Below are 25,271 nucleotides of genomic sequence, written 5' to 3'. Positions count from 1 at the left end.
AATGTGTGATTGCATATAAAAGTTGCTCCTTTTTTAATCCATTCCCCTTTTCTGCAGAAATTTCTGTGCGAAAAACTAGAAGAACAGTTGCAAAGCATAGACGTGATGATAAAAAAGAAGGAAAGAGCCGAGAGAAGGTAATAAAAGAAAATCTGGGAATTTTTCGAGACACCTGCAACTTCTAATGTTGGTACAAATCCAAATTGGGTGGACGATTTACCAGGGCCTGTTTTGAATTTACAAAGAGTAGCTGTAGGGATTCTACGTGTTGAGCCGCAACCAAGTACAGAATTCGTCAGGCCACATTTAGCGTCAGATCTGAGACATTGACTAACCAAGGCTGATCCTCCAGCTTCTTATTGACTGCTCAAGATTCCCACATCTGCATTTAACGTTCTTTTTTTCTGTTTTGAATTTCCTTTCGCCGCTTCTCCAATCCTGCCTCACTTTGCTCGATATTACCCTCGGTATTGGGTTAAAACTGTGCTGCATCCTTGCTGTTTGGATCATGCATTCCTTTGCCTTATACATTTGTGTTTGAATGTATTTGCAATCTGCTGCCTGCAGTGTTTTCCTGTTCTTCTAGAATCCCTTCCTCTTCCTTTCCACCTAAAGTCCATGGGCAAATCTTCGCTTGCTTCAAATTCACCAACCTGTACCAGTTTGTTTGTTCCAGAGTGACTTCCCTTGCAGGTGTGTGCCGGCCATCTGCCTCCCAACTATCATTGTGGCGGGAGTCTCTATTGACACGGAGCCAGATGCATTCTCAGAACCCCTTTGACAGCGGTCCCACACCCAGAAGCTCTCAGAAATCTTGGTGCCATTGATGGTCATGTACTCAAGATCTCAATGCATGGATCGGCAGGCTTGTCATGTATTACAAGAGGCAGACTCCTTCATTGATTATATAAGGGGTGGACTTAAGGTAGTCATTGGATTGTTCTCAAGGTAGGGAAATTTATGAGAATGGGGGCGGAGGGGACCTGGAATTCAATTCATCTTGAGATACGATCTTGGAGCATCTGACCCTTTCACCCTGGCAGTTCCTTGCCAGACAGGTCAAGGGAGCAGGAAGCTACATCACCATCAATAAACTTTTCATGCCAGTGATTTTTTTTTAAAAGACAGCAAACAGGATAAAAGAACACGAGAAACAGGAGCAGGAGTTGGACATCTGCTCCGCCATTTGAGTGAAGTCATGGTTGATCTGGGCCTGCTGACTCAGCACCACTTGATAGGGATGAAACCGGGAATGAAAGTATGTATCATATGAGAAACATATGACGGCTCTTGGCTTGTACTCAGAATTTGGGAGGATGAGTGGGGCGGGGTGGGGAGAGAGATCTCATTGAATCATTTGGAACGTTGAAAGGCATGGACAAAGAAGATGTTGAAAGGTTGTTTCCCACGGTGGGGGAGTCGAGCCCAAGAGGGAACAACTTCAGGATTAAAGGGTGTCTGCTTTAGAACAGAGATGTGGAGAAATTTCTTCAGCCGGGGGCGGTGAATCTATGGAATTTGTTGCCGCAGGCGATTGTGGAGGCCAGGTCATTGGTTGCATTAAAGGCAGAGACTGGCAAGTTCTTGATTAGTCAGGGTATCAAAGTTTATGGGGAGAAGACTGGGCAATGGGGCTGAGCGGGAAAATGGATCAGATCGTGATTAAATGGCGGGACAGACTCGATGGGCCGAATAGCCTACGTTTGCTCCTAAATTTAGATTTATTGTGGGCGAGGCAGAAGGACCTCTAATTGGTAGTGCAAAAATAAAGTGTACACAGCGCATTCATGTAAACAAAAAAAGAAATGTAAACATCACAAATGTAAACAAACCAACTGTGCAATACCGAGGGGAAAAAAGCAATAAAGTGTGCAAGTCAGAGTCCTTAAATGAGTCCTTGACTGAGTTTGTTGTTGAGGAGTCTGATAGTGGAGGGGGAGCAGCTGTTCCTGAGCCTGGGGGTGCAAGTCTTGTGGCCCCTAGACCTCTTTCCCTATGGCAGCAGCGAGAATAGAGTGTGTCCTGGGTGGCGTAGACCAACAGCAGCATTCCCTATAGATGTTCTCAATAGTGGGGAAGGTTTTACCTGCGATGTGTTGTGTCCACTAACTTTTGGAGAGCTTAACACTCAGGATATTGATGTTCCTGTACCAGACTGAGATGCAGGCAGTCAGCACACTTTCCACCACACCTCTGTAGAAATTTGCCAGGGTTTCTGGTGTCATTCCAAACCTCCACAAACTCCTGAGGAAGTAGAGGCTTTCTTTACGATGCTATTGGTGTATTGGGTCCAGGAAAGATCCTCTGAGATGGTGACTCCCAAGAACTTAACCCTTTGCATCTCTCATCCACCAATGGTCACTGAATTGTATACCTCTGGCCTTCCCTTCCTGATGTCAACAATCAGCTTCTTAGTTTTGGTGACATTGAGTGCAAGGTTATTGGTGGTGCACCATTTAGCCAAGTTTTCAATCTCCTTCCTGTATGCTGACTCATTACCTTTATTTATTCAACCCACTACTGTGGTATTGTAAGCAAATTGGTACATGGTGTTATTGTTGTACCAAGCCACACAGCCATAGGTGTGAAGAGAGTGGAGCTGACAGAGGAAGTGATGGAGGCAGGGTCAATTGTTAATGTTCAGAAGACATGTAGGCAAAAGCCAGAGGAACTCGGCCAGTCTTGCAGCATCCATAGGAGCTAAAGATGTATTACCTACATTTCGGGCCTGGACCCTTCCTCAAGGAATGAGTGAATAAGGTCAAGCGACTGAATTAAAGGCTGAGGAAAGAAAGGGGGAAGAACGGGAGGAGGAAGAGTGCAGACTATGCAAGTACGTGGTCTGTTACATCGCAGACCAGGAGCAATAAAAATTTACCAAGGGATTGTTGATTGTTTTCTTTTAAAACATTCTATTTATTAATAATATAACAACTTATCTAAACTTAGCTCAACTATGTGCGAATAGAGTGTGTGTGCGTGTGTATAATACCCAAGCCATTACAGCTTAGGCACCATTCTGGAAAGTTGGTTCACAGTTCCGTCTTAGAAATTTTGTATTGAAACTCAGGCTTTTCATCTGATGCCCAGAAATAATTTTGAAGGAGGTGGGAGAGATAGCGATGGGACTGCTGGAAGCTCCTGAATCCTGGTCGAGTTTCTTTTGAGAAATGTCCTTTCCTACAAATGGTTGTCACAACTCCCTTTTTCCTTGCGCAGGGGAAACGGAATGTGTGACTTCCATGATGGTTCCAAAATCCAGACTCAGGACAGTCGAAATGACCATCACAACATGGTCAAGATCCAGTGCAGGAATTCTACTGCTTCCTTTACCCAGATACGGATCAATCAAAGTGACTTCTTCTTTGGTCAAGGAGAAGAGGAGAATCATCTGAATTGTCTGTTTCACACAAAGTCATTCCACCTCTATTCATTAGATGGCTGGTGGTCAAATCTTCCTTTCCTTTAAGTGTCCCACTCGTGTATCTCTCTCCTCACCTGTGTTCCAGGACAAAGCAACAAAATGTTCCTTCTCTTCCTGGCGAGTATCAACTTTCGGGCATATTCTGTCCTAGATGTTGCCACCAGCATCTCCACAGCTGTGAATGTTTGCAACTGGTACTAACCCTTAAAGTAACACCTACTGCATGAAACAGGAGGTTGTAATAATAGATAGGAAAGGTTTAGAGGGATGCAGGCTTGCATGGACAAGTGTGGCTGGTTTCTGAGCTGTAGAACTCTATGCTCTCTCTCTCCTGTGGTGTCGGACATGGATTGCATTGGATGTCTTGTGAAATATATGTAATTATTGTGCAGCTGGAGCCAGGGACAAAACAAGGCTACCGAGGGAATGGGAGGTCAAGAGTGTGGGTTAGTTTGTGTCTTGAGTTTCGGTTCAGGAATGCATTATGTTTCAAATAATTATCTGTATGATTGCATCCTGAATGGTTCCCACATTGCTTTATTGTTCACAGGAAGTCTGTATTAGAATCAGAACTTTTTTTTCATGACTAAGTCATGCATCCTAGAGCAAACATTCATTTTTATAACTATCAAAAATAAAATAATAATAACTGCACAAAAAGTAAGGCCGTGTCTTTGCTTCATTGATTATTTAGGAATCTGACGGCAGCGGGGAAGAAGCTGTCCTTTTGCCGCTGAGTGCTCATCTTCAGGCTCCTGGACCTTTTCCCCGATGGTAGCAGAGTGAAGAGGGCATGGCCTGGGTGCTTTGAGGATAGAGGCTGCTTTTTTTTAAGCCACCGCCTCTTGTAGATGTCCTCGATGGAGGGAAGTCTGGTGCCTGTGATGTCGCAGGCCGAGTTAACAACCCTCTGGAGTTTACTCTAGTCCTGAGAGTTGGCGCCTCCATACCAGGCAGTGATGCAACCAGCCAGAATACTCTCCATGGTACACAAAATTTACAAGAGCCTTTGACGTATCGAACCTCCTCAGACACCTCACAAAGTACAGCCGCTGGCGAGCCGCCTTCGTGATTGCATCAACCTGAGGCTCCAGGACAGACCCTCAGAGATGTTGACACCCAGGAATTTGAAATCTTGACCCTCTCCACTACTGATTCCTCGATGATTGAGTCATGTTCCCCTGACTTCTTCCTGAAGGCCACAATCATCTCCTTAGTTTTGCTGACATTGAGGCAAGGTTGTTGTCTTCCACCATTCAACGAGCTGATCTATCACCCTCCTGTACACTTCCTCATGACATTTGTGATTCTGCCGAAAACTGTGGTGTCATTGTCAAACTTTTAGATGGCATTGGAATTGTGCCTGGCCACACAGTCATGGGAGTATAATGAGTGGAGCTGTGGGTTAAGCACGCATCCTTGAGGTCCGCCTGTGTTGATGATCAGTGAGGAGCTACCCCGTATTAGTCAATAACAATGACTTAGTGTTAAAGAATAAAATACGATTTATTTAACTCATTGAATTTTAAAGGCTGAAGCAATGCTAAAAGTGTTAAAAATCAAAATTTAACAAATGCAGAAAACATAATAGATTAGCTTTCTCCCTTGAACCAATGGCTGCCATTCATTTGAATGGGGGGGGGGTGGGGGGTGATGTCTTGTTGCATTAGATTCAACTTAGTAAAGGTTTTCCAGCCTGAGAGCTTGGAAATCTGCAGAAACTTTTGCTGCTCTGGATGCCAGCACTGAAATTGGGATGACCTTGGTGATATGTGGGCCAATCCCAGCATCAGTGCTGAGGGAGAAAACGATCTGCCCCAGTGTGCTCACTAATGGCATTTTTGTTCCTGCTGCAGTAAGGAGAGTGGAGAAAATCCAATATTACTTCCCACTTCAAAAACTCTAAGACTGGTCATGTTTTCAAAGGGTTCGCCCAGCAAACGCGACCATATATCTACAAGCAGCAGCATTATACATTTGTAATTATTCCACTCCTTGTATACTAGAAGAAATGAAGTATTGTAACTCTAAAGGAGGAAGTAATCAATCTGTGGTCTCAGATTAAAATGCTGGCAGTTTTCGTGGTCATTCCATAGACCTATTCAAATACTAAACATCCCCTCCCTTGAAGTCTTTCCAAGCTTCGTGTTGTCCTTCAGAAAAACATGTTTAATGAAACATTGATTTGAAGCGCCTTCTAATTGTAAAGAATGATAATACTGATGTTTTTCCCTTCCAGGAAAGAGAGGTTGGCGTTTGTAGGAATAAACGTTGAAAATATCATTACTCCAAAAGTAAGTTACATTTTAACTATGGAACAGAGCGAGAATCAAAGCCGAACTCCAGTGGTTATTTTTTTCAAAGTGAGGGGATTGGTTTGTATGAAAGATTGTTTGATGGGACTTTGCCCTGACCTGTATCGTTCACAGGGTATCGTGGATAGGGTAACGATTCCAGCAACCCAGATTTCATCCCGCTCTGTAAGGGGTTTGGACGTTCTCCCTGTGTCTGCTTGGGTTTACGCTGGGCGCTCAGGTTTCCTCCCACCCTTCAAAACATACAGGAGTTGTAGGTTATTTGGGCAGCCCGGGCTCGTGGGCCGGAAGAGTCTGTTGCCATGCTCTATGTCTAAATTTTAAAAAAAGGATTATTTTCTTCTAAACATTGACTGTTATACCATTGTATTTTCTCAGTTCATACAAAATTTTTAGGTGATGATTATATTGCTACATCCCTACACAAAAAAAAGTAGCTCCCAGAGTGGCGTCATGGCTAGTGTAGTGGTTAGCACGCTGCTGTTACACCACCAGTGACCCTGGTTCGAACCTGGTGCTGTCCGTAAGGAGTTTGTACCTTCTCCCTGTGCCTGCGCAGATTTCCTCCGGTTTCCTCCTACCCTTCAAAAGTGTACAGAAGTTGAAGGCCAATTGGTCAATTTTGGGGGCCTGGGCTCATGGACCAGAAGGGTCTATGTTGTATGTCATTAAAAAGCAAAGGATTTGAAAACCGTCTCACTGTAAAAGTAGAGCACTGGAATACAGTTGGTGGAGCTGCCTCACCGAGAGTAGTGGGAATTATGAAGTGGTGAATGCAGGCTCATTTTTAACATTGAAGAAAAAATTGGACAATTACCTGAATGGGAGGGGTATGAAGAGCTATGATCTGGGTGCAGACCGGTGGGGCTAGGCAGAATAATAGTTCAGCACAGACTTGAAGGGCCTTGCATGGTTCTGTGACACTAAGATCGGTGGAGCTGTAGGCAGGGTTGAGGGCCATCAAATGATATGACAGGATCTGGATCAGTTACAGATGTGGGCAGAGAAGTGGCAGATGGTGTTTAATCTAGATAAGTGTGATGTATTGTACTTTGGAAGATAAAACATAAAGGGAACATGTACAAGATGATGGAAGGCCTTAAAACCATTGAAATGCAGAGCAATTTGTGGGGGTCTTAGCCCATGGTTCATTGAAAGTGGCCATGCAAGTAGGTAGAGTGTTTGGTCGGGCAAGGCACTGAGTATAAAAGTAACGTCAGTCATGTCTGTTGTTTAGCAGAAGGATGTCTGAATAAGATCAGGCATGGCTCAGATGCTCATCATTTTGTTGATGCTCACAAGGGTCTCTCTCATTTAGACTGATACAAGGATTAATCCAGTTGTATGAATCAGCATCAGTCTAAACTTGACAGAACTTACTTTCACGCTGGTCAGACTGGTTGAGAGTGGAAAGAAGAGATGGATTGGAGAGGGAGGTGAAGGGAAGAGGGAAAACTCCAAAAACAAAAATGATCTGATTTTTGTCCGTCCAGTGGAGAAAGATGCAGAAACACCAAGCTGGAAAGGCCCTGATTCTTGTGATCTGATGTAATGGATCTTTATGTTAGTCACAATTTGTTTCCATCAAACTCTCACAGTTTAATGCTTTTATTTCTCTCAGGATTTAGTACCAGAAGAACCAGAAATAAAAGACTTCAAATCCTTGGAAAGACGGTCAGGGAGGACACGGAGATCCATCAATTATAGGTATTATTATTTTTCAGTGTATAATGACCAATGCTTGAAAGAGCAGTCCTACCTCTCTCCCATTTGGTAATGCACTCTGTATCGTGGTCTTTATCCATAAAGACAAGTGATTTTCACCCCCGCCCCCGCCCCAAGTCAATTAAATGTTTGCAAGAATTTGGAGTATTAACATGAGTCTTTTGAGTTACAGTGATGTGTGTACCTTGAGATATTTTGCAGAGCTGTGATAGAGCCTCTGCCATTGTTCCAAGGCTGGTACTTCAACTGTCTGGTCTGGAATAACAATTTTCTTCCCCTAAAATCTGGCTACAGGTTGAGGGGGTCCTTTTTAACTACTATTTTAATGAGTGCATGGTGCCTGATAGATTTTGCTTGTTTTGATCAGCCTGAAACATTGTGGATTTATGAAGAGCCCAGTAAGCTTCAGTGCCTGTCTTCCTTCCTTCTGCAGGTTTGATGAATTTGATGATGCAATTGATGAAGCAATACATGAAGACATACAGGAGGCAGAGGGCAAAGGTTAGAACTGTGTTCACTGGCTAAATCTTTTTCACATTTGTACTAACTGTGCAGATTTGAGCAGGCAATTAGGAGGCGAATGTCAAATTGCCGTTTATTACAAAAGGATCCGGGATCCAGAAAACTGAAGTCACGGTCCAATTGTCAATACCTTGGAAATGTTGATTCATTGGATTAATTCCTGGGATGAGAGAACATATTGAGTAGAATGATTCTTTGTTCACTGGAGTTTGAAAGAGACGAACAGTATAAAATATTCCACAAGGAATTGGCGTTGAATACTGAGAACAGAAGAAAATGGAGCAGGAGCCCGATCTTGGCTGATCTGGCTTTGGACAGTTCCACTGATCTGCCTTTTCCCCAGAAGCCTCAATTCCCCTACTATATCAAGAAAAATCTATCGAATTGTGTCTTAAACACGTTTAAAAAGGCAGCTCCCACTGCTTCCTCGTTTTATTACTCTCTGGGAAAAGGAGATCCTGCTCATCTCCATTGAAGGCTGAGATTGACAGGTTCTGGATGAGCCAGGACATCAAAGGTTTTGGGGAGAAAGCCGGGCAGTGGGGCTGAATGGGGAAATGGATCAACTCATGATTAAATGGCAGGGCAGATTCAATGGGCTGAATGGCCTATTTCTGCTCCTACAGTGCCCTCCATAATGTTTGGAAGACACATTATTTTATTAGCCCCTGTGCTCCAGTTTTAAATTTGTAATCAAATAATTCACGTGATTAAAGTGCACATTCCAGATTTTATTAAACAGTATTTGTGTACATTTTTTTGACCATGTAGAAATTACAGCACTTTTTGTACATCGTCTCGTCGGAGACTATTAGCTGTCAGGAAAGATTGACAAATTTTGGTTTCTGGTGCGTCAGAATCATCAGAGCAGAGGTAGATTGTCTTTTTTTCCTCCCCACAGAGTGAAAATGTCAAATGTTGGATAGTGGGTGGGAGTGGGGGTGGAGTTTAAAGGAATAAACAAAGCAAGTTTTTTTTTAACACCGAGAGAATGCCTGGCATGTGTTTCCAGAGAAAATGATGGTGGGTGATACAATAGCAAAGTTTAAGAGTCATTTCAACAGGCACAAGAACATGCAGGCAGGTGGGTACAGACCACCTGCAGGCAGGTGGGTACAGACCACCTGCAGGCAGGTGGGTACAGACCACCTGCAGGGAGGTGGTACAGACACCTGCAGGGGCAGGTGGGTACAGACCACCTGCAGGGGCAGGTGGGTACAGACCACCTGCAGGGGCAGGTGGGTACAGACCACCTGCAGGGGCAGGTGGGTACAGACCACCTGCAGGGGCAGGTGGGTACAGACCACCTGCAGGGGCAGGTGGGTACAGACCACCTGCAGGGGCAGGTGGGTACAGACCACCTGCAGGGGCAGGTGGGTACAGACCACCTGCAGGGGCAGGTGGGTACAGACCACCTGCAGGGGCAGGTGGGTACAGACCACCTGCAGGGGCAGGTGGGTACAGACCACCTGCAGGGGCAGGTGGGTACAGACCACCTGCAGAGCAGGTGGGTACAGACCACCTGCAGAGGCAGGTGGGTACAGACCACCTGCAGAGGCAGGTGGGTACAGACCACCTGCAGAGGCAGGTGGGTACAGACCACCTGCAGAGGCAGGTGGGTACAGACCACCTGCAGAGGCAGGTGGGTACAGACCACCTGCAGAGGCAGGTGGGTACAGACCACCTGCAGAGGCAGGTGGGTACAGACCACCTGCAGAGGCAGGTGGGTACAGACCACCTGCAGAGGCAGGTGGGTACAGACCACCTGCAGAGGCAGGTGGGTACAGACCACCTGCAGAGGCAGGTGGGTACAGACCACCTGCAGAGGCAGGTGGGTACAGACCACCTGCAGAGGCAGGTGGGTACAGACCACCTGCACAGGCAGGTGGGTACAGACCACCTGCACAGGCAGGTGGGTACAGACCACCTGCACAGGCAGGTGGGTACAGACCACCTGCACAGGCAGGTGGGTACAGACCACCTGCACAGGCAGGTGGGTACAGACCACCTGCACAGGCAGGTGGGTACAGACCACCTGCACGGGCAGGTGGGTACAGACCACCTGCAGGCGCAGGTGGGTACAGACCACCTGCAGGGGCAGGTGGGTACAGACCACCTGCAGGGGCAGGTGGGTACAGACCACCTGCAGGGGCAGGTGGGTACAGACCACCTGCAGGGGCAGGTGGGTACAGACCACCTGCAGGGGCAGGTGGGTACAGACCCACCTGCAGGGGCAGGTGGGTACAGACCACCTGCAGGGGCAGGTGGGTACAGACCACCTGCAGGGGCAGGTGGGTACAGACCACCTGCAGGGGCAGGTGGGTACAGACCACCTGCAGGGGCAGGTGGGGTACAGACCACCTGCAGGGGCAGGTGGGTACAGACCACCTGCAGGGGCAGGTGGGTACAGACCACCTGCAGGGGCAGGTGGGTACAGACCACCTGCAGGGGCAGGTGGGTACAGACCACCTGCAGGGGCAGGTGGGTACAGACCACCTGCAGGGGCAGGTGGGTACAGACCACCTGCAGGGGCAGGTGGGTACAGACCACCTGCAGGGGCAGGTGGGGTACAGACCACCTGCAGGGGCAGGTGGGTACAGACCACCTGCAGGGGCAGGTGGGTACAGACCACCTGCAGGGGCAGGTGGGTACAGACCACCTGCAGGGCAGGTGGGTACAGACCACCTGCAGAGGCAGGTGGGTACAGACCACCTGCAGAGGCAGGTGGGTACAGACCACCTGCAGAGGCAGGTGGGTACAGACCACCTGCAGAGGCAGGTGGGTACAGACCACCTGCAGAGGCAGGTGGGTACAGACCACCTGCAGAGGCAGGTGGGTACAGACCACCTGCAGAGGCAGGTGGGTACAAGACCACCTGCAGAGGCAGGTGGGTACAGACCACCTGCAGAGGCAGGTGGGTACAGACCACCTGCAGAGGCAGGTGGGTACAGACCACCTGCAGAGGCAGGTGGGTACAGACCACCTGCAGAGGCAGGTGGGTACAGACCACCTGCAGAGGCAGGTGGGTACAGACCACCTGCAGAGGCAGGTGGGTACAGACCACCTGCAGAGGCAGGTGGGTACAGACCACCTGCAGAGGCAGGTGGGTACAGACCACCTGCAGAGGCAGGTGGGTACAGACCACCTGCAGAGGCAGGTGGGTACAGACCACCTGCAGAGGCAGGTGGGTACAGACCACCTGCAGAGGCAGGTGGGTACAGACCACCTGCAGAGGCAGGTGGGTACAGACCACCTGCAGAGGCAGGTGGGTACAGACCACCTGCAGAGGCAGGTGGGTACAGACCACCTGCAGAGGCAGGTGGGTACAGACCACCTGCAGAGGCAGGTGGGTACAGACCACCTGCACAGGCAGGTGGGTACAGACCACCTGCACAGGCAGGTGGGTACAGACCACCTGCACAGGCAGGTGGGTACAGACCACCTGCACAGGCAGGTGGGTACAGACCACCTGCACAGGCAGGTGGGTACAGACCACCTGCACAGGCAGGTGGGTACAGACCACCTGCACAGGCAGGTGGGTACAGACCACCTGCACAGGCAGGTGGGTACAGACCACCTGCACAGGCAGGTGGGTACAGACCACCTGCAGAGGCAGGTGGTACAGACCACCTGCAGAGGCAGGTGGTACAGACCACCTGCAGAGGCAGGTGGGTACAGACCACCTGCAGAGGCAGGTGGGTACAGACCACCTGCAGAGGCAGGTGGGTACAGACCACCTGCAGAGGCAGGTGGGTACAGACCACCTGCAGAGGCAGGTGGGTACAGACCACCTGCAGAGGCAGGTGGGTACAGACCACCTGCAGAGGCAGGTGGGTACAGACCACCTGCAGAGGCAGGTGGGTACAGACCACCTGCAGAGGCAGGTGGGTACAGACCACCTGCAGAGGCAGGTGGGTACAGACCACCTGCAGAGGCAGGTGGGTACAGACCACCTGCAGAGGCAGGTGGGTACAGACCACCTGCAGAGGCAGGTGGGTACAGACCACCTGCAGAGGCAGGTGGGTACAGACCACCTGCAGAGGCAGGTGGGTACAGACCACCTGCAGAGGCAGGTGGGTACAGACCACCTGCAGAGGCAGGTGGGTACAGACCACCTGCAGAGGCAGGTGGGTACAGACCACCTGCAGAGGCAGGTGGGTACAGACCACCTGCAGAGGCAGGTGGGTACAGACCACCTGCAGAGGCAGGTGGGTACAGACCACCTGCAGAGGCAGGTGGGTACAGACCACCTGCAGAGGCAGGTGGGGTACAGACCACCTGCAGAGGCAGGTGGGTACAGACCACCTGCAGAGGCAGGTGGGTACAGACCACCTGCAGAGGCAGGTGGGTACAGACCACCTGCAGAGGCAGGTGGGTACAGACCACCTGCAGAGGCAGGTTGGGTACAGACCACCTGCAGAGGCAGGTGGGTACAGACCACCTGCAGAGGCAGGTGGGTACAGACCACCTGCAGAGGCAGGTGGGTACAGACCACCTGCAGAGGCAGGTGGGTACAGACCACCTGCAGAGGCAGGTGGGTACAGACCACCTGCAGAGGCAGGTGGGTACAGACCACCTGCAGAGGCAGGTGGGTACAGACCACCTGCAGAGGCAGGTGGGTACAGACCACCTGCAGAGGCAGGTGGTACAGACCACCTGCAGCAGGCAGGTGGGTACAGACCACCTGCAGAGGCAGGTGGGTACAGACCACCCTGCACAGGCAGGTGGGTACAGACCACCTGCAGAGGCAGGTGGGTACAGACCACACTGCAGAGGCAGGTGGGTACAGACCACCTGCACAGGCAGGTGGGTACAGACCACCTGCAGAGGCAGGTGGGTACAGACCACCTGCACAGGCAGGTGGGTACAGACCACCTGCAGAGGCAGGTGGGTACAGACCACCTGCACAGGCAGGTGGGTACAGACCACCTGCAGAGGCAGGTGGGTACAGACCACCTGCACAGGCAGGTGGGTACAGACCACCTGCACGAGGCAGGTGGGTACAGACCACCTGCACAGGCAGGTGGGTACAGACCACCTGCAGAGGCAGGTGGGTACAGACCACCTGCACAGGCAGGTGGGTACAGACCACCTGCACAGGCAGGTGGGTACAGACCACCTGCACAGGCAGGTGGGTACAGACCACCTGCACAGGCAGGTGGGTACAGACCACCTGCACAGGCAGGTGGGTACAGACCACCTGCACAGGCAGGTGGGTACAGACCACCTGCACAGGCAGGTGGGTACAGACCACCTGCACAGGCAGGTGGGTACAGACCACCTGCACAGGCAGGTGGGTACAGACCACCTGCACAGGCAGGTGGGTACAGACCACCTGCACAGGCAGGTGGGTACAGACCACCTGCACAGGCAGGTGGGTACAGACCACCTGCACAGGCAGGTGGGTACAGACCACCTGCACAGGCAGGTGGGTACAGACCACCTGCACAGGCAGGTGGGTACAGACCACCTGCACAGGCAGGTGGGTACAGACCACCTGCACAGGCAGGTGGGTACAGACCACCTGCACAGGCTGGTGGGTACAGACCACCTGCACAGGCAGGTGGGTACAGACCACCTGCACAGGCAGGTGGGTACAGACCACCTGCACAGGCTGGTGGGTACAGACCACCTGCACAGGCAGGTGGGTACAGACCACCTGCACAGGCAGGTGGGTACAGACCACCTGCACAGGCAGGTGGGTACAGACCACCTGCACAGGCAGGTGGGTACAGACCACCTGCACAGGCAGGTGGGTACAGACCACCTGCACAGGCAGGTGGGTACAGACCACCTGCACAGGCAGGTGGGTACAGACCACCTGCACAGGCAGGTGGGTACAGACCACCTGCACAGGCAGGTGGGTACAGACCACCTGCACAGGCAGGTGGGTACAGACCACCTGCACAGGCAGGTGGGTACAGACCACCTGCACAGGCAGGTGGGTACAGACCACCTGCACAGGCAGGTGGGTACAGACCACCTGCACAGGCAGGTGGGTACAGACCACCTGCACAGGCAGGTGGGTACAGACCACCTGCACAGGCAGGTGGGTACAGACCACCTGCACAGGCAGGTGGGTACAGACCACCTGCACAGGCAGGTGGGTACAGACCACCTGCACAGGCAGGTGGGTACAGACCACCTGCACAGGCAGGTGGGTACAGACCACCTGCACAGGCAGGTCGGTACAGACCACCTGCACAGGCAGGTGGGTACAGACCACCTGCACAGGCAGGTGGGTACAGACCACCTGCACAGGCAGGTGGGTACAGACCACCTGCACAGGCAGGTGGGTACAGACCACCTGCACAGGCAGGTGGGTACAGACCACCTGCACAGGCAGGTGGGTACAGACCACCTGCACAGGCAGGTGGGTACAGACCACCTGCACAGGCAGGTGGGTACAGACCACCTGCACAGGCAGGTGGGTACAGACCACCTGCACAGGCAGGTGGGTACAGACCACCTGCACAGGCAGGTGGGTACAGACCACCTGCACAGGCAGGTGGGTACAGACCACCTGCACAGGCAGGTGGGTACAGACCACCTGCACAGGCAGGTGGGTACAGACCACCTGCACAGGCAGGTGGGTACAGACCACCTGCACAGGCAGGTGGGTACAGACCACCTGCACAGGCAGGTGGGTACAGACCACCTGCACAGGCAGGTGGGTACAGACCACCTGCACAGGCAGGTGGGTACAGACCACCTGCACAGGCAGGTGGGTACAGACCACCTGCACAGGCAGGTGGGTACAGACCACCTGCACAGGCAGGTGGGTACAGACCACCTGCACAGGCAGGTGGGTACAGACCACCTGCACAGGCAGGTGGGTACAGACCACCTGCACAGGCTGGTGGGTACAGACCACCTGCACAGGCAGGTGGGTACAGACCACCTGCACAGGCTGGTGGGTACAGACCACCTGCACAGGCAGGTGGGTACAGACCACCTGCACAGGCAGGTGGGTACAGACCACCTGCACAGGCAGGTGGGTACAGACCACCTGCACAGGCAGGTGGGTACAGACCACCTGCACAGGCAGGTGGGTACAGACCACCTGCACAGGCAGGTGGGTACAGACCACCTGCACAGGCAGGTGGGTACAGACCACCTGCACAGGCAGGTGGGTACAGACCACCTGCACAGGCAGGTGGGTACAGACCACCTGCACAGGCAGGTGGGTACAGACCACCTGCACAGGCAGGTGGGTACAGACCACCTGCACAGGCAGGTGGGTACAGACCACCTGCACAGGCAGGTGGGTACAGACCACCTGCACAGGCAGGTGGGTACAGACCACCTGCACAGGCAGGTGGGTACAGACCACCTGCACAGGCAGGTGGGTACAGACCACCTGCACAGGCAGGTGGGTACAGACCACCTGCACAGGCAGGTGGGTACAGACCACCTGCACAGGCAGGTGGGTACAGACCACCTGCACAGGCAGGTGGGTACAGACCACCTGCACAGGCAGGTGGGTACAGACCACCTGCACAGGCAGGTGGGTACAGACCACCTGCACAGGCAGGTGGGTACAGACCACCTGCACAGGCAGGTGGGTACAGACCACCTGCACAGGCAGGTGGGTACAGACCACCTGCACAGGCAGGTGGGTACAGACCACCTGCACAGGCAGGTGGGTACAGACCACCTGCACAGGCAGGTGGGTACAGACCACCTGCACAGGCAGGTGGGTACAGACCACCTGCACAGGCAGGTGGGTACAGACCACCTGCACAGGCAGGTGGGTACAGACCACCTGCACAGGCAGGTGGGTACAGACCACCTGCACAGGCAGGTGGGTACAGACCACCTGCACAGGCAGGTGGGTACAGACCACCTGCACAGGCAGGTGGGTACAGACCACCTGCACAGGCAGGTGGTACAGACCACCTGCACAGGCAGGTGGGTACAGACCACCTGCACAGGCAGGTGGTACAGACCACCTGCACAGGCAGGTGGGTACAGACCACCTGCACAGGCAGGGGGTACAGACCACCTGCACAGGCAGGTGGGTACAGACCACCTGCACAGGCAGGTGGGTACAGACCACCTGCACAGGCAGGTGGGTACAGACCACCTGCACAGGCAGGTGGGTACAGACCACCTGCACAGGCAGGTGGGTACAGACCACCTGCACAGGCAGGTGGGTACAGACCACCTGCACAGGCAGGTGGGTACAGACCACCTGCACAGGCAGGTGGGTACAGACCACCTGCACAGGCAGGTGGGTACAGACCACCTGCACAGGCAGGTGGGTACAGACCACCTGCACAGGCAGGTGGGTACAGACCACCTGCACAGGCAGGTGGGTACAGACCACCTGCACAGGCAGGTGGGTACAGACCACCTGCACAGGCAGGTGGGTACAGACCACCTGCACAGGCAGGTGGGTACAGACCACCTGCACAGGCAGGTGGGTACAGACCACCTGCACAGGCAGGTGGGTACAGACCACCTGCACAGGCAGGTGGGTACAGACCACCTGCACAGGCAGGTGGGTACAGACCACCTGCACAGGCAGGTGGGGTACAGACCACCTGCACAGGCAGGTGGGTACAGACCACCTGCACAGGCAGGTGGGTACAGACCACCTGCACAGGCAGGTGGGTACAGACCACCTGCACAGGCAGGTGGGTACAGACCACCTGCACAGGCAGGTGGGTACAGACCACCTGCACAGGCAGGTGGGTACAGACCACCTGCACAGGCAGGTGGGTACAGACCACCCTGCACAGGCAGGTGGGTACAGACCACCTGCACAGGCAGGTGGGTACAGACCACCTGCACAGGCAGGTGGGTACAGACCACCTGCACAGGCAGGTGGGTACAGACCACCTGCACAGGCAGGTGGGTACAGACCACCTGCACAGGCAGGTGGGTACAGACCACCTGCACTCACAGGCAGGCTGGTACAGACTATCTATTCACAGGCAGGTGGGTACAGACCACCTGCACAGGCAGGTGGGTACAGACCACCTGCACAGGCAGGTGGGTACAGACCACCTGCACAGGCAGGTGGGTACAGACCACCTGCACAGGCAGGTGGGTACAGACCACCTGCACAGGCAGGTGGGTACAGACCACCTGCACAGGCAGGTGGGTACAGACCACCTGCACAGGCAGGTGGGTACAGACCACCTGCACAGGCAGGTGGGTACAGACCACCTGCACAGGCAGGTGGGTACAGACCACCTGCACAGGCAGGTGGGTACAGACCACCTGCACAGGCAGGTGGGTACAGACCACCTGCACAGGCAGGTGGGTACAGACCACCTGCACAGGCAGGTGGGTACAGACCACCTGCACAGGCAGGTGGGTACAGACCACCTGCACAGGCAGGTGGGTACAGACCACCTGCACAGGCAGGTGGGTACAGACCACCTGCACAGGCAGGTGGGTACAGACCACCTGCACAGGCAGGTGGGTACAGACCACCTGCACAGGCAGGTGGGTACAGACCACCTGCACAGGCAGGTGGGTACAGACCACCTGCACAGGCAGGTGGGTACAGACCACCTGCACAGGCAGGTGGGTACAGACCACCTGCACAGGCAGGTGGGTACAGACCACCTGCACAGGCAGGTGGGTACAGACCACCTGCACAGGCAGGTGGGTACAGACCACCTGCACAGGCAGGTGGGTACAGACCACCTGCACAGGCAGGTGGGTACAGACCACCTGCACAGGCAGGTGGGTACAGACCACCTGCACAGGCAGGTGGGTACAGACCACCTGCACAGGCAGGTGGGTACAGACCACCTGCACAGGCAGGTGGGTACAGACCACCTGCACAGGCAGGTGGGTACAGACCACCTGCACAGGCAGGTGGGTACAGACCACCTGCACAGGCAGGTGGGTACAGACCACCTGCACAGGCAGGTGGGTACAGACCACCTGCACAGGCAGGTGGGTACAGACCACCTGCACAGGCAGGTGGGTACAGACCACCTGCACAGGCAGGTGGGTACAGACCACCTGCACAGGCAGGTGGGTACAGACCACCTGCACAGGCAGGTGGGTACAGACCACCTGCACAGGCAGGTGGGTACAGACCACCTGCACAGGCAGGTGGGTACAGACCACCTGCACAGGCAGGTGGGTACAGACCACCTGCACAGGCAGGTGGGTACAGACCACCTGCACAGGCAGGTGGGTACAGACCACCTGCACAGGCAGGTGGGTACAGACCACCTGCACAGGCAGGTGGGTACAGACCACCTGCACAGGCAGGTGGGTACAGACCACCTGCACAGGCAGGTGGGTACAGACCACCTGCACAGGCAGGTGGGTACAGACCACCTGCACAGGCAGGTGGGTACAGACCACCTGCACAGGCAGGTGGGTACAGACCACCTGCACAGGCAGGTGGGTACAGACCACCTGCACAGGCAGGTGGGTACAGACCACCTGCACAGGCAGGTGGGTACAGACCACCTGCACAGGCAGGTGGGTACAGACCACCTGCACAGGCAGGTGGGTACAGACCACCTGCACAGGCAGGTGGGTACAGACCACCTGCACAGGCAGGTGGGTACAGACCACCTGCACAGGCAGGTGGGTACAGACCACCTGCACAGGCAGGTGGGTACAGACCACCTGCACAGGCAGGTGGGTACAGACCACCTGCACAGGCAGGTGGGTACAGACCACCTGCACAGGCAGGTGGGTACAGACCACCTGCACAGGCAGGTGGGTACAGACCACCTGCACAGGCAGGTGGGTACAGACCACCTGCACAGGCAGGTGGGTACAGACCACCTGCACAGGCAGGTGGGTACAGACCACCTGCACAGGCAGGTGGGTACAGACCACCTGCACAGGCAGGTGGGTACAGACCACCTGCACAGGCAGGTGGGTACAGACCACCTGCACAGGCAGGTGGGTACAGACCACCTGCACAGGCAGGTGGGTACAGACCACCTGCACAGGCAGGTGGGTACAGACCACCTGCACAGGCAGGTGGGTACAGACCACCTGCACAGGCAGGTGGGTACAGACCACCTGCACAGGCAGGTGGGTACAGACCACCTGCACAGGCAGGTGGGTACAGACCACCTGCACAGGCAGGTGGGTACAGACCACCTGCACAGGCAGGTGGGTACAGACCACCTGCACAGGCAGGTGGGTACAGACCACCTGCACAGGCAGGTGGGTACAGACCACCTGCACAGGCAGGTGGGTACAGACCACCTGCACAGGCAGGTGGGTACAGACCACCTGCACAGGCAGGTGGGTACAGACCACCTGCACAGGCAGGTGGGTACAGACCACCTGCACAGGCAGGTGGGTACAGACCACCTGCACAGGCAGGTGGGTACAGACCACCTGCACAGGCAGGTGGGTACAGACCACCTGCACAGGCAGGTGGGTACAGACCACCTGCACAGGCAGGTGGGTACAGACCACCTGCACAGGCAGGTGGGTACAGACCACCTGCACAGGCAGGTGGGTACAGACCACCTGCACAGGCAGGTGGGTACAGACCACCTGCACAGGCAGGTGGGTACAGACCACCTGCACAGGCAGGTGGGTACAGACCACCTGCACAGGCAGGTGGGTACAGACCACCTGCACAGGCAGGTGGGTACAGACCACCTGCACAGGCAGGTGGGTACAGACCACCTGCACAGGCAGGTGGGTACAGACCACCTGCACAGGCAGGTGGGTACAGACCACCTGCACAGGCAGGTGGGTACAGACCACCTGCACAGGCAGGTGGGTACAGACCACCTGCACAGGCAGGTGGGTACAGACCACCTGCACAGGCAGGTGGGTACAGACCACCTGCACAGGCAGGTGGGTACAGACCACCTGCACAGGCAGGTGGGTACAGACCACCTGCACAGGCAGGTGGGTACAGACCACCTGCACAGGCAGGTGGGTACAGACCACCTGCACAGGCAGGTGGGTACAGACCACCTGCACAGGCAGGTGGGTACAGACCACCTGCACAGGCAGGTGGGTACAGACCACCTGCACAGGCAGGTGGGTACAGACCACCTGCACAGGCAGGTGGGTACAGACCACCTGCACAGGCAGGTGGGTACAGACCACCTGCACAGGCAGGTGGGTACAGACCACCTGCACAGGCAGGTGGGTACAGACCACCTGCACAGGCAGGTGGGTACAGACCACCTGCACAGGCAGGTGGGTACAGACCACCTGCACAGGCAGGTGGGTACAGACCACCTGCACAGGCAGGTGGGTACAGACCACCTGCACAGGCAGGTGGGTACAGACCACCTGCACAGGCAGGTGGGTACAGACCACCTGCACAGGCAGGTGGGTACAGACCACCTGCACAGGCAGGTGGGTACAGACCACCTGCACAGGCAGGTGGGTACAGACCACCTGCACAGGCAGGTGGGTACAGACCACCTGCACAGGCAGGTGGGTACAGACCACCTGCACAGGCAGGTGGGTACAGACCACCTGCACAGGCAGGTGGGTACAGACCACCTGCACAGGCAGGTGGGTACAGACCACCTGCACAGGCAGGTGGGTACAGACCACCTGCACAGGCAGGTGGGTACAGACCACCTGCACAGGCAGGTGGGTACAGACCACCTGCACAGGCAGGTGGGTACAGACCACCTGCACAGGCAGGTGGGTACAGACCACCTGCACAGGCAGGTGGGTACAGACCACCTGCACAGGCAGGTGGGTACAGACCACCTGCACAGGCAGGTGGGTACAGACCACCTGCACAGGCAGGTGGGTACAGACCACCTGCACAGGCAGGTGGGTACAGACCACCTGCACAGGCAGGTGGGTACAGACCACCTGCACAGGCAGGTGGGTACAGACCACCTGCACAGGCAGGTGGGTACAGACCACCTGCACAGGCAGGTGGGTACAGACCACCTGCACAGGCAGGTGGGTACAGACCACCTGCACAGGCAGGTGGGTACAGACCACCTGCACAGGCAGGTGGGTACAGACCACCTGCACAGGCAGGTGGGTACAGACCACCTGCACAGGCAGGTGGGTACAGACCACCTGCACAGGCAGGTGGGTACAGACCACCTGCACAGGCAGGTGGGTACAGACCACCTGCACAGGCAGGTGGGTACAGACCACCTGCACAGGCAGGTGGGTACAGACCACCTGCACAGGCAGGTGGGTACAGACCACCTGCACAGGCAGGTGGGTACAGACCACCTGCACAGGCAGGTGGGTACAGACCACCTGCACAGGCAGGTGGGTACAGACCACCTGCACAGGCAGGTGGGTACAGACCACCTGCACAGGCAGGTGGGTACAGACCACCTGCACAGGCAGGTGGGTACAGACCACCTGCACAGGCAGGTGGGTACAGACCACCTGCACAGGCAGGTGGGTACAGACCACCTGCACAGGCAGGTGGGTACAGACCACCTGCACAGGCAGGTGGGTACAGACCACCTGCACAGGCAGGTGGGTACAGACCACCTGCACAGGCAGGTGGGTACAGACCACCTGCACAGGCAGGTGGGTACAGACCACCTGCACAGGCAGGTGGGTACAGACCACCTGCACAGGCAGGTGGGTACAGACCACCTGCACAGGCAGGTGGGTACAGACCACCTGCACAGGCAGGTGGGTACAGACCACCTGCACAGGCAGGTGGGTACAGACCACCTGCACAGGCAGGTGGGTACAGACCACCTGCACAGGCAGGTGGGTACAGACCACCTGCACAGGCAGGTGGGTACAGACCACCTGCACAGGCAGGTGGGTACAGACCACCTGCACAGGCAGGTGGGTACAGACCACCTGCACAGGCAGGTGGGTACAGACCACCTGCACAGGCAGGTGGGTACAGACCACCTGCACAGGCAGGTGGGTACAGACCACCTGCACAGGCAGGTGGGTACAGACCACCTGCACAGGCAGGTGGGTACAGACCACCTGCACAGGCAGGTGGGTACAGACCACCTGCACAGGCAGGTGGGTACAGACCACCTGCACAGGCAGGTGGGTACAGACCACCTGCACAGGCAGGTGGGTACAGACCACCTGCACAGGCAGGTGGGTACAGACCACCTGCACAGGCAGGTGGGTACAGACCACCTGCACAGGCAGGTGGGTACAGACCACCTGCACAGGCAGGTGGGTACAGACCACCTGCACAGGCAGGTGGGTACAGACCACCTGCACAGGCAGGTGGGTACAGACCACCTGCACAGGCAGGTGGGTACAGACCACCTGCACAGGCAGGTGGGTACAGACCACCTGCACAGGCAGGTGGGTACAGACCACCTGCACAGGCAGGTGGGTACAGACCACCTGCACAGGCAGGTGGGTACAGACCACCTGCACAGGCAGGTGGGTACAGACCACCTGCACAGGCAGGTGGGTACAGACCACCTGCACAGGCAGGTGGGATCAGTTAATTGTGAATCCCGGTCTCAGGGGGGTTGGATTGAGTATATTCAAATCTGAGACTGATAAATGTTTCAGTAGCAGGATAAGTGAGGTGAAGAAAGGCAAAAGGTCAGTGGAAATTTTTTTTGTTTGTTATTTTTAGAATAATTTGAGGGATTTTTTGAGCAAAATTAGGTATTTGTGATTGTTTTAAAAAGTGTACCCTCTTTCTGATTCTTGTCAAAATTTGCACCTAAACTGATAATGATAATATTATCCAGTAAAGTTATCCAGTGCTATGCTGCCTGAGTAACCAGTCACCTCACCAGTCAGCATGTTAACAAAGCAGACCAATCAGTCGACTAGCTATACACAGTTCTTGCATTTTGAAAACCTCAAAGCAAAATTACTTGATTAATATAAAATTTACAGTGATGGTGAGATATTATTGTCACATCCATTGTGTCAATGCACTGAAATTCTTGCTTTCTGTAGCCAAACGGGTACAAAAGACAAAACAACTACATTAGCATAATTTAAATGACCATAATATGCCATAACCAAAAATATAAAATGATAGCTAAATAAATAGTCACGGTTGTACTTAATGCAAGAAAAATAAAATCACAAGATTATAGGAGCAGAAGTAGGCCCATTAGCCCATCAAGTCTGCTCCGCCATCCTAATCATGAGCTGATTCATCCTCCCACTCCCCGGCTTTCTATCTGTAACCCTTGACGCCCTGACTAATCAAATGCTTGTCAATCTCTATCTAAAATACACCCAACGACCTCACTTCCACAGCCGCCTTTGGCAACAAGACTCACGAGCCTCTGACTTTTAAAAAAAAAAATCTGCACCTGTTTTAAATTGACGTCCTTTGATCCTGAAATGATGCCCTCTTGTTCGAGAATCACCCTACCATGGAAAACCTCCTTGCCACATCTACTCTATCCAGGGCTTTCAGCATTTGAAATTCCTCCGAGGTTTCCCCTCCCCCGTCTCCATGAGTTGAGAAGGATGAGGAGGTCGATCCTCATAATACTAACCCTTTCATTCCTGGTATAATTATAATAAGTCTCTCTAACCCCTCTCCAATGTCAGCACATCTTTTCTCAAATAAGGTGCCCAAAACTGTGCACAATGTTCCAAATGCGGTCTCACCAGTGCTTTATAGAGACTCAACATTACGTCCCTGCTGTTATATGCAATTCTTCTAGAAATGAATGCCAACATTGCATTTGTCATCTTCTCCACTGACTACAGGTCAACCTTTTGGGTATCCTGCACAAGAACTCCCAAGTCCCTTTGCACCTCAGAATTTTGAATTTTCTCCCCAGATAAAGAATATTCTTCCTATTTCTTCTTCCAAAGTGATGAGTGTACACTTTCCAGTATTGTATTTCATTTGTCACCTCTTTGCCAATTCTCCTAATCTATCCAAACCCCTCTGCAGCCTTTCGATATCCTCAGCCCCACCTCCACTACCACCTATTTTGGTGTCATCTGCAAATTTTGCCACAAAGCTATCTATTCCATAGTCCAAATCATTTGTATACATGTAAAAAGAAGCAGCTGCAACACTGACCCTGCGGAAAACCACTGGTAACCAGTAGCCAACCAGAATGGGATTTCTTTATTCCTACTCTCTGTTTCCTGCTCATCAGCCAATGCTCTACCCATGCTAGTATCCTTCCTGTTACTCCATGGGCCCTCGTCTTGTTCAGCAGCCTTGTGTGTGGCACCTTGTCAAAGGGCCTTTGAAAGTCCAAATACCCAACATCCACTGCATCTCCCCTGTTTCAATTGTATTGACAGTGATGTTTCAATCTCTGGACTAGGTGCAGGTCAGTGGGACTAGGCAGAAAACTAATTTGGCACAGACTAGAAGGCTGTGTCGCCTGTTTTCTGGGGTGTAATGTTCTATCGATCTTTTGCCAGCCCCAGAGCAGTTTATGCTTGGGGAAGTTCGAAGCTGACAGCTGTTGGATACAAACTGCTCTTGAAACGAGAGATGCTGGACTTCAGGCTTGAAGGGAGCATCGAGAAGAGAGTGTGATCAGGGTGACGGGGTCCTTTGTGACACTGGCTGCCTTCTTTTGGCAGCACCTTGCATCAATGGACAGAAGGTTTGTGTTTTTTAGCCCTCCTGTAATGGGGCAACCACAGAGTACACTGAATATGGTCAACCAAAAGGTTTTCTGAAAAAGTAGTCAAAGAGACAAGACATTAAAATTGGGGTTGTATTCTTAAAATCTTTTTAACCAGATGAATCACATTTAAACCCAAAGGATCTTGATAAAAAAGCTGCATAACTGCTTTTATTCTTGTTATTTTCTTCCCTACTGTGAACTTGTGTCCTTTGGATTTAATCTCCATCTTAAAAAAACATCAATCCAAGCTTTGGTACTGTCTAACCATAAATATTTGCCATCTCACCACCCCTTCTTTGAATATAACTTTAGGAATTAGAATTATTGCGAGTGTTTGAACAAATAAAGATTGTTTGATTTCAGACTTCTTAATCCAATTTGGATATATATCTTGTGATAACATCCAAAGAAAATCTACCATGGCCATGCAAGAAGACGAGCATAGAACAATGCAGTGTAGGAACAGGCTTTTAGGCCCACATATCTGCACCGAACAGGATACCAAAATTCTGCTTTTACTTGATAGATACCTATTCATCCACTTCCTGTTTGCATGGGGACTAAATTGAAAGCTCTTGAATGCTACACGTATCTGAAAATTCCTGAGAAACACAAGATAGGGTCCTGACATGAAGCGTTGACTGTTTCTCTCCACGGATGCTGCCTGACCTGCTGGGCCATCAAATTTTGGAGCAGAAATAGGCTATTCAGCTCATTGAGTCTGCCCTGCTATTCAATAATGAGCTGATCCATTCTCCCACTCAGTCCCTCTACCCA

At 53.5% G+C, this 25,271-nt stretch overlaps 1 protein-coding gene across 3 annotated transcripts in view; it reads left to right on the top strand.

The window, feature by feature from the left end:
- The window catches only part of rsf1a (remodeling and spacing factor 1a), a 119,190-nt gene that overhangs the window by 73,110 nt on the left and 20,809 nt on the right, over positions 1 to 25,271 (top strand). For all 3 annotated transcript variants that reach the window (XM_069892158.1, XM_069892159.1, XM_069892157.1), the window contains exons 9-12: positions 58 to 137; positions 5,664 to 5,718; positions 7,361 to 7,446; positions 7,898 to 7,965. In XM_069892158.1, the coding sequence (XP_069748259.1) occupies positions 58 to 137; positions 5,664 to 5,718; positions 7,361 to 7,446; positions 7,898 to 7,965 (289 nt within the window). The remainder of the gene's footprint in view (positions 1 to 57; positions 138 to 5,663; positions 5,719 to 7,360; positions 7,447 to 7,897; positions 7,966 to 25,271) is intronic.

Source organism: Narcine bancroftii, chromosome 7, assembly GCF_036971445.1.
Source record: "Narcine bancroftii isolate sNarBan1 chromosome 7, sNarBan1.hap1, whole genome shotgun sequence".
NCBI lineage: Eukaryota > Metazoa > Chordata > Chondrichthyes > Torpediniformes > Narcinidae > Narcine > Narcine bancroftii.
This window is presented reverse-complemented; position numbering and strand designations above follow the sequence as displayed.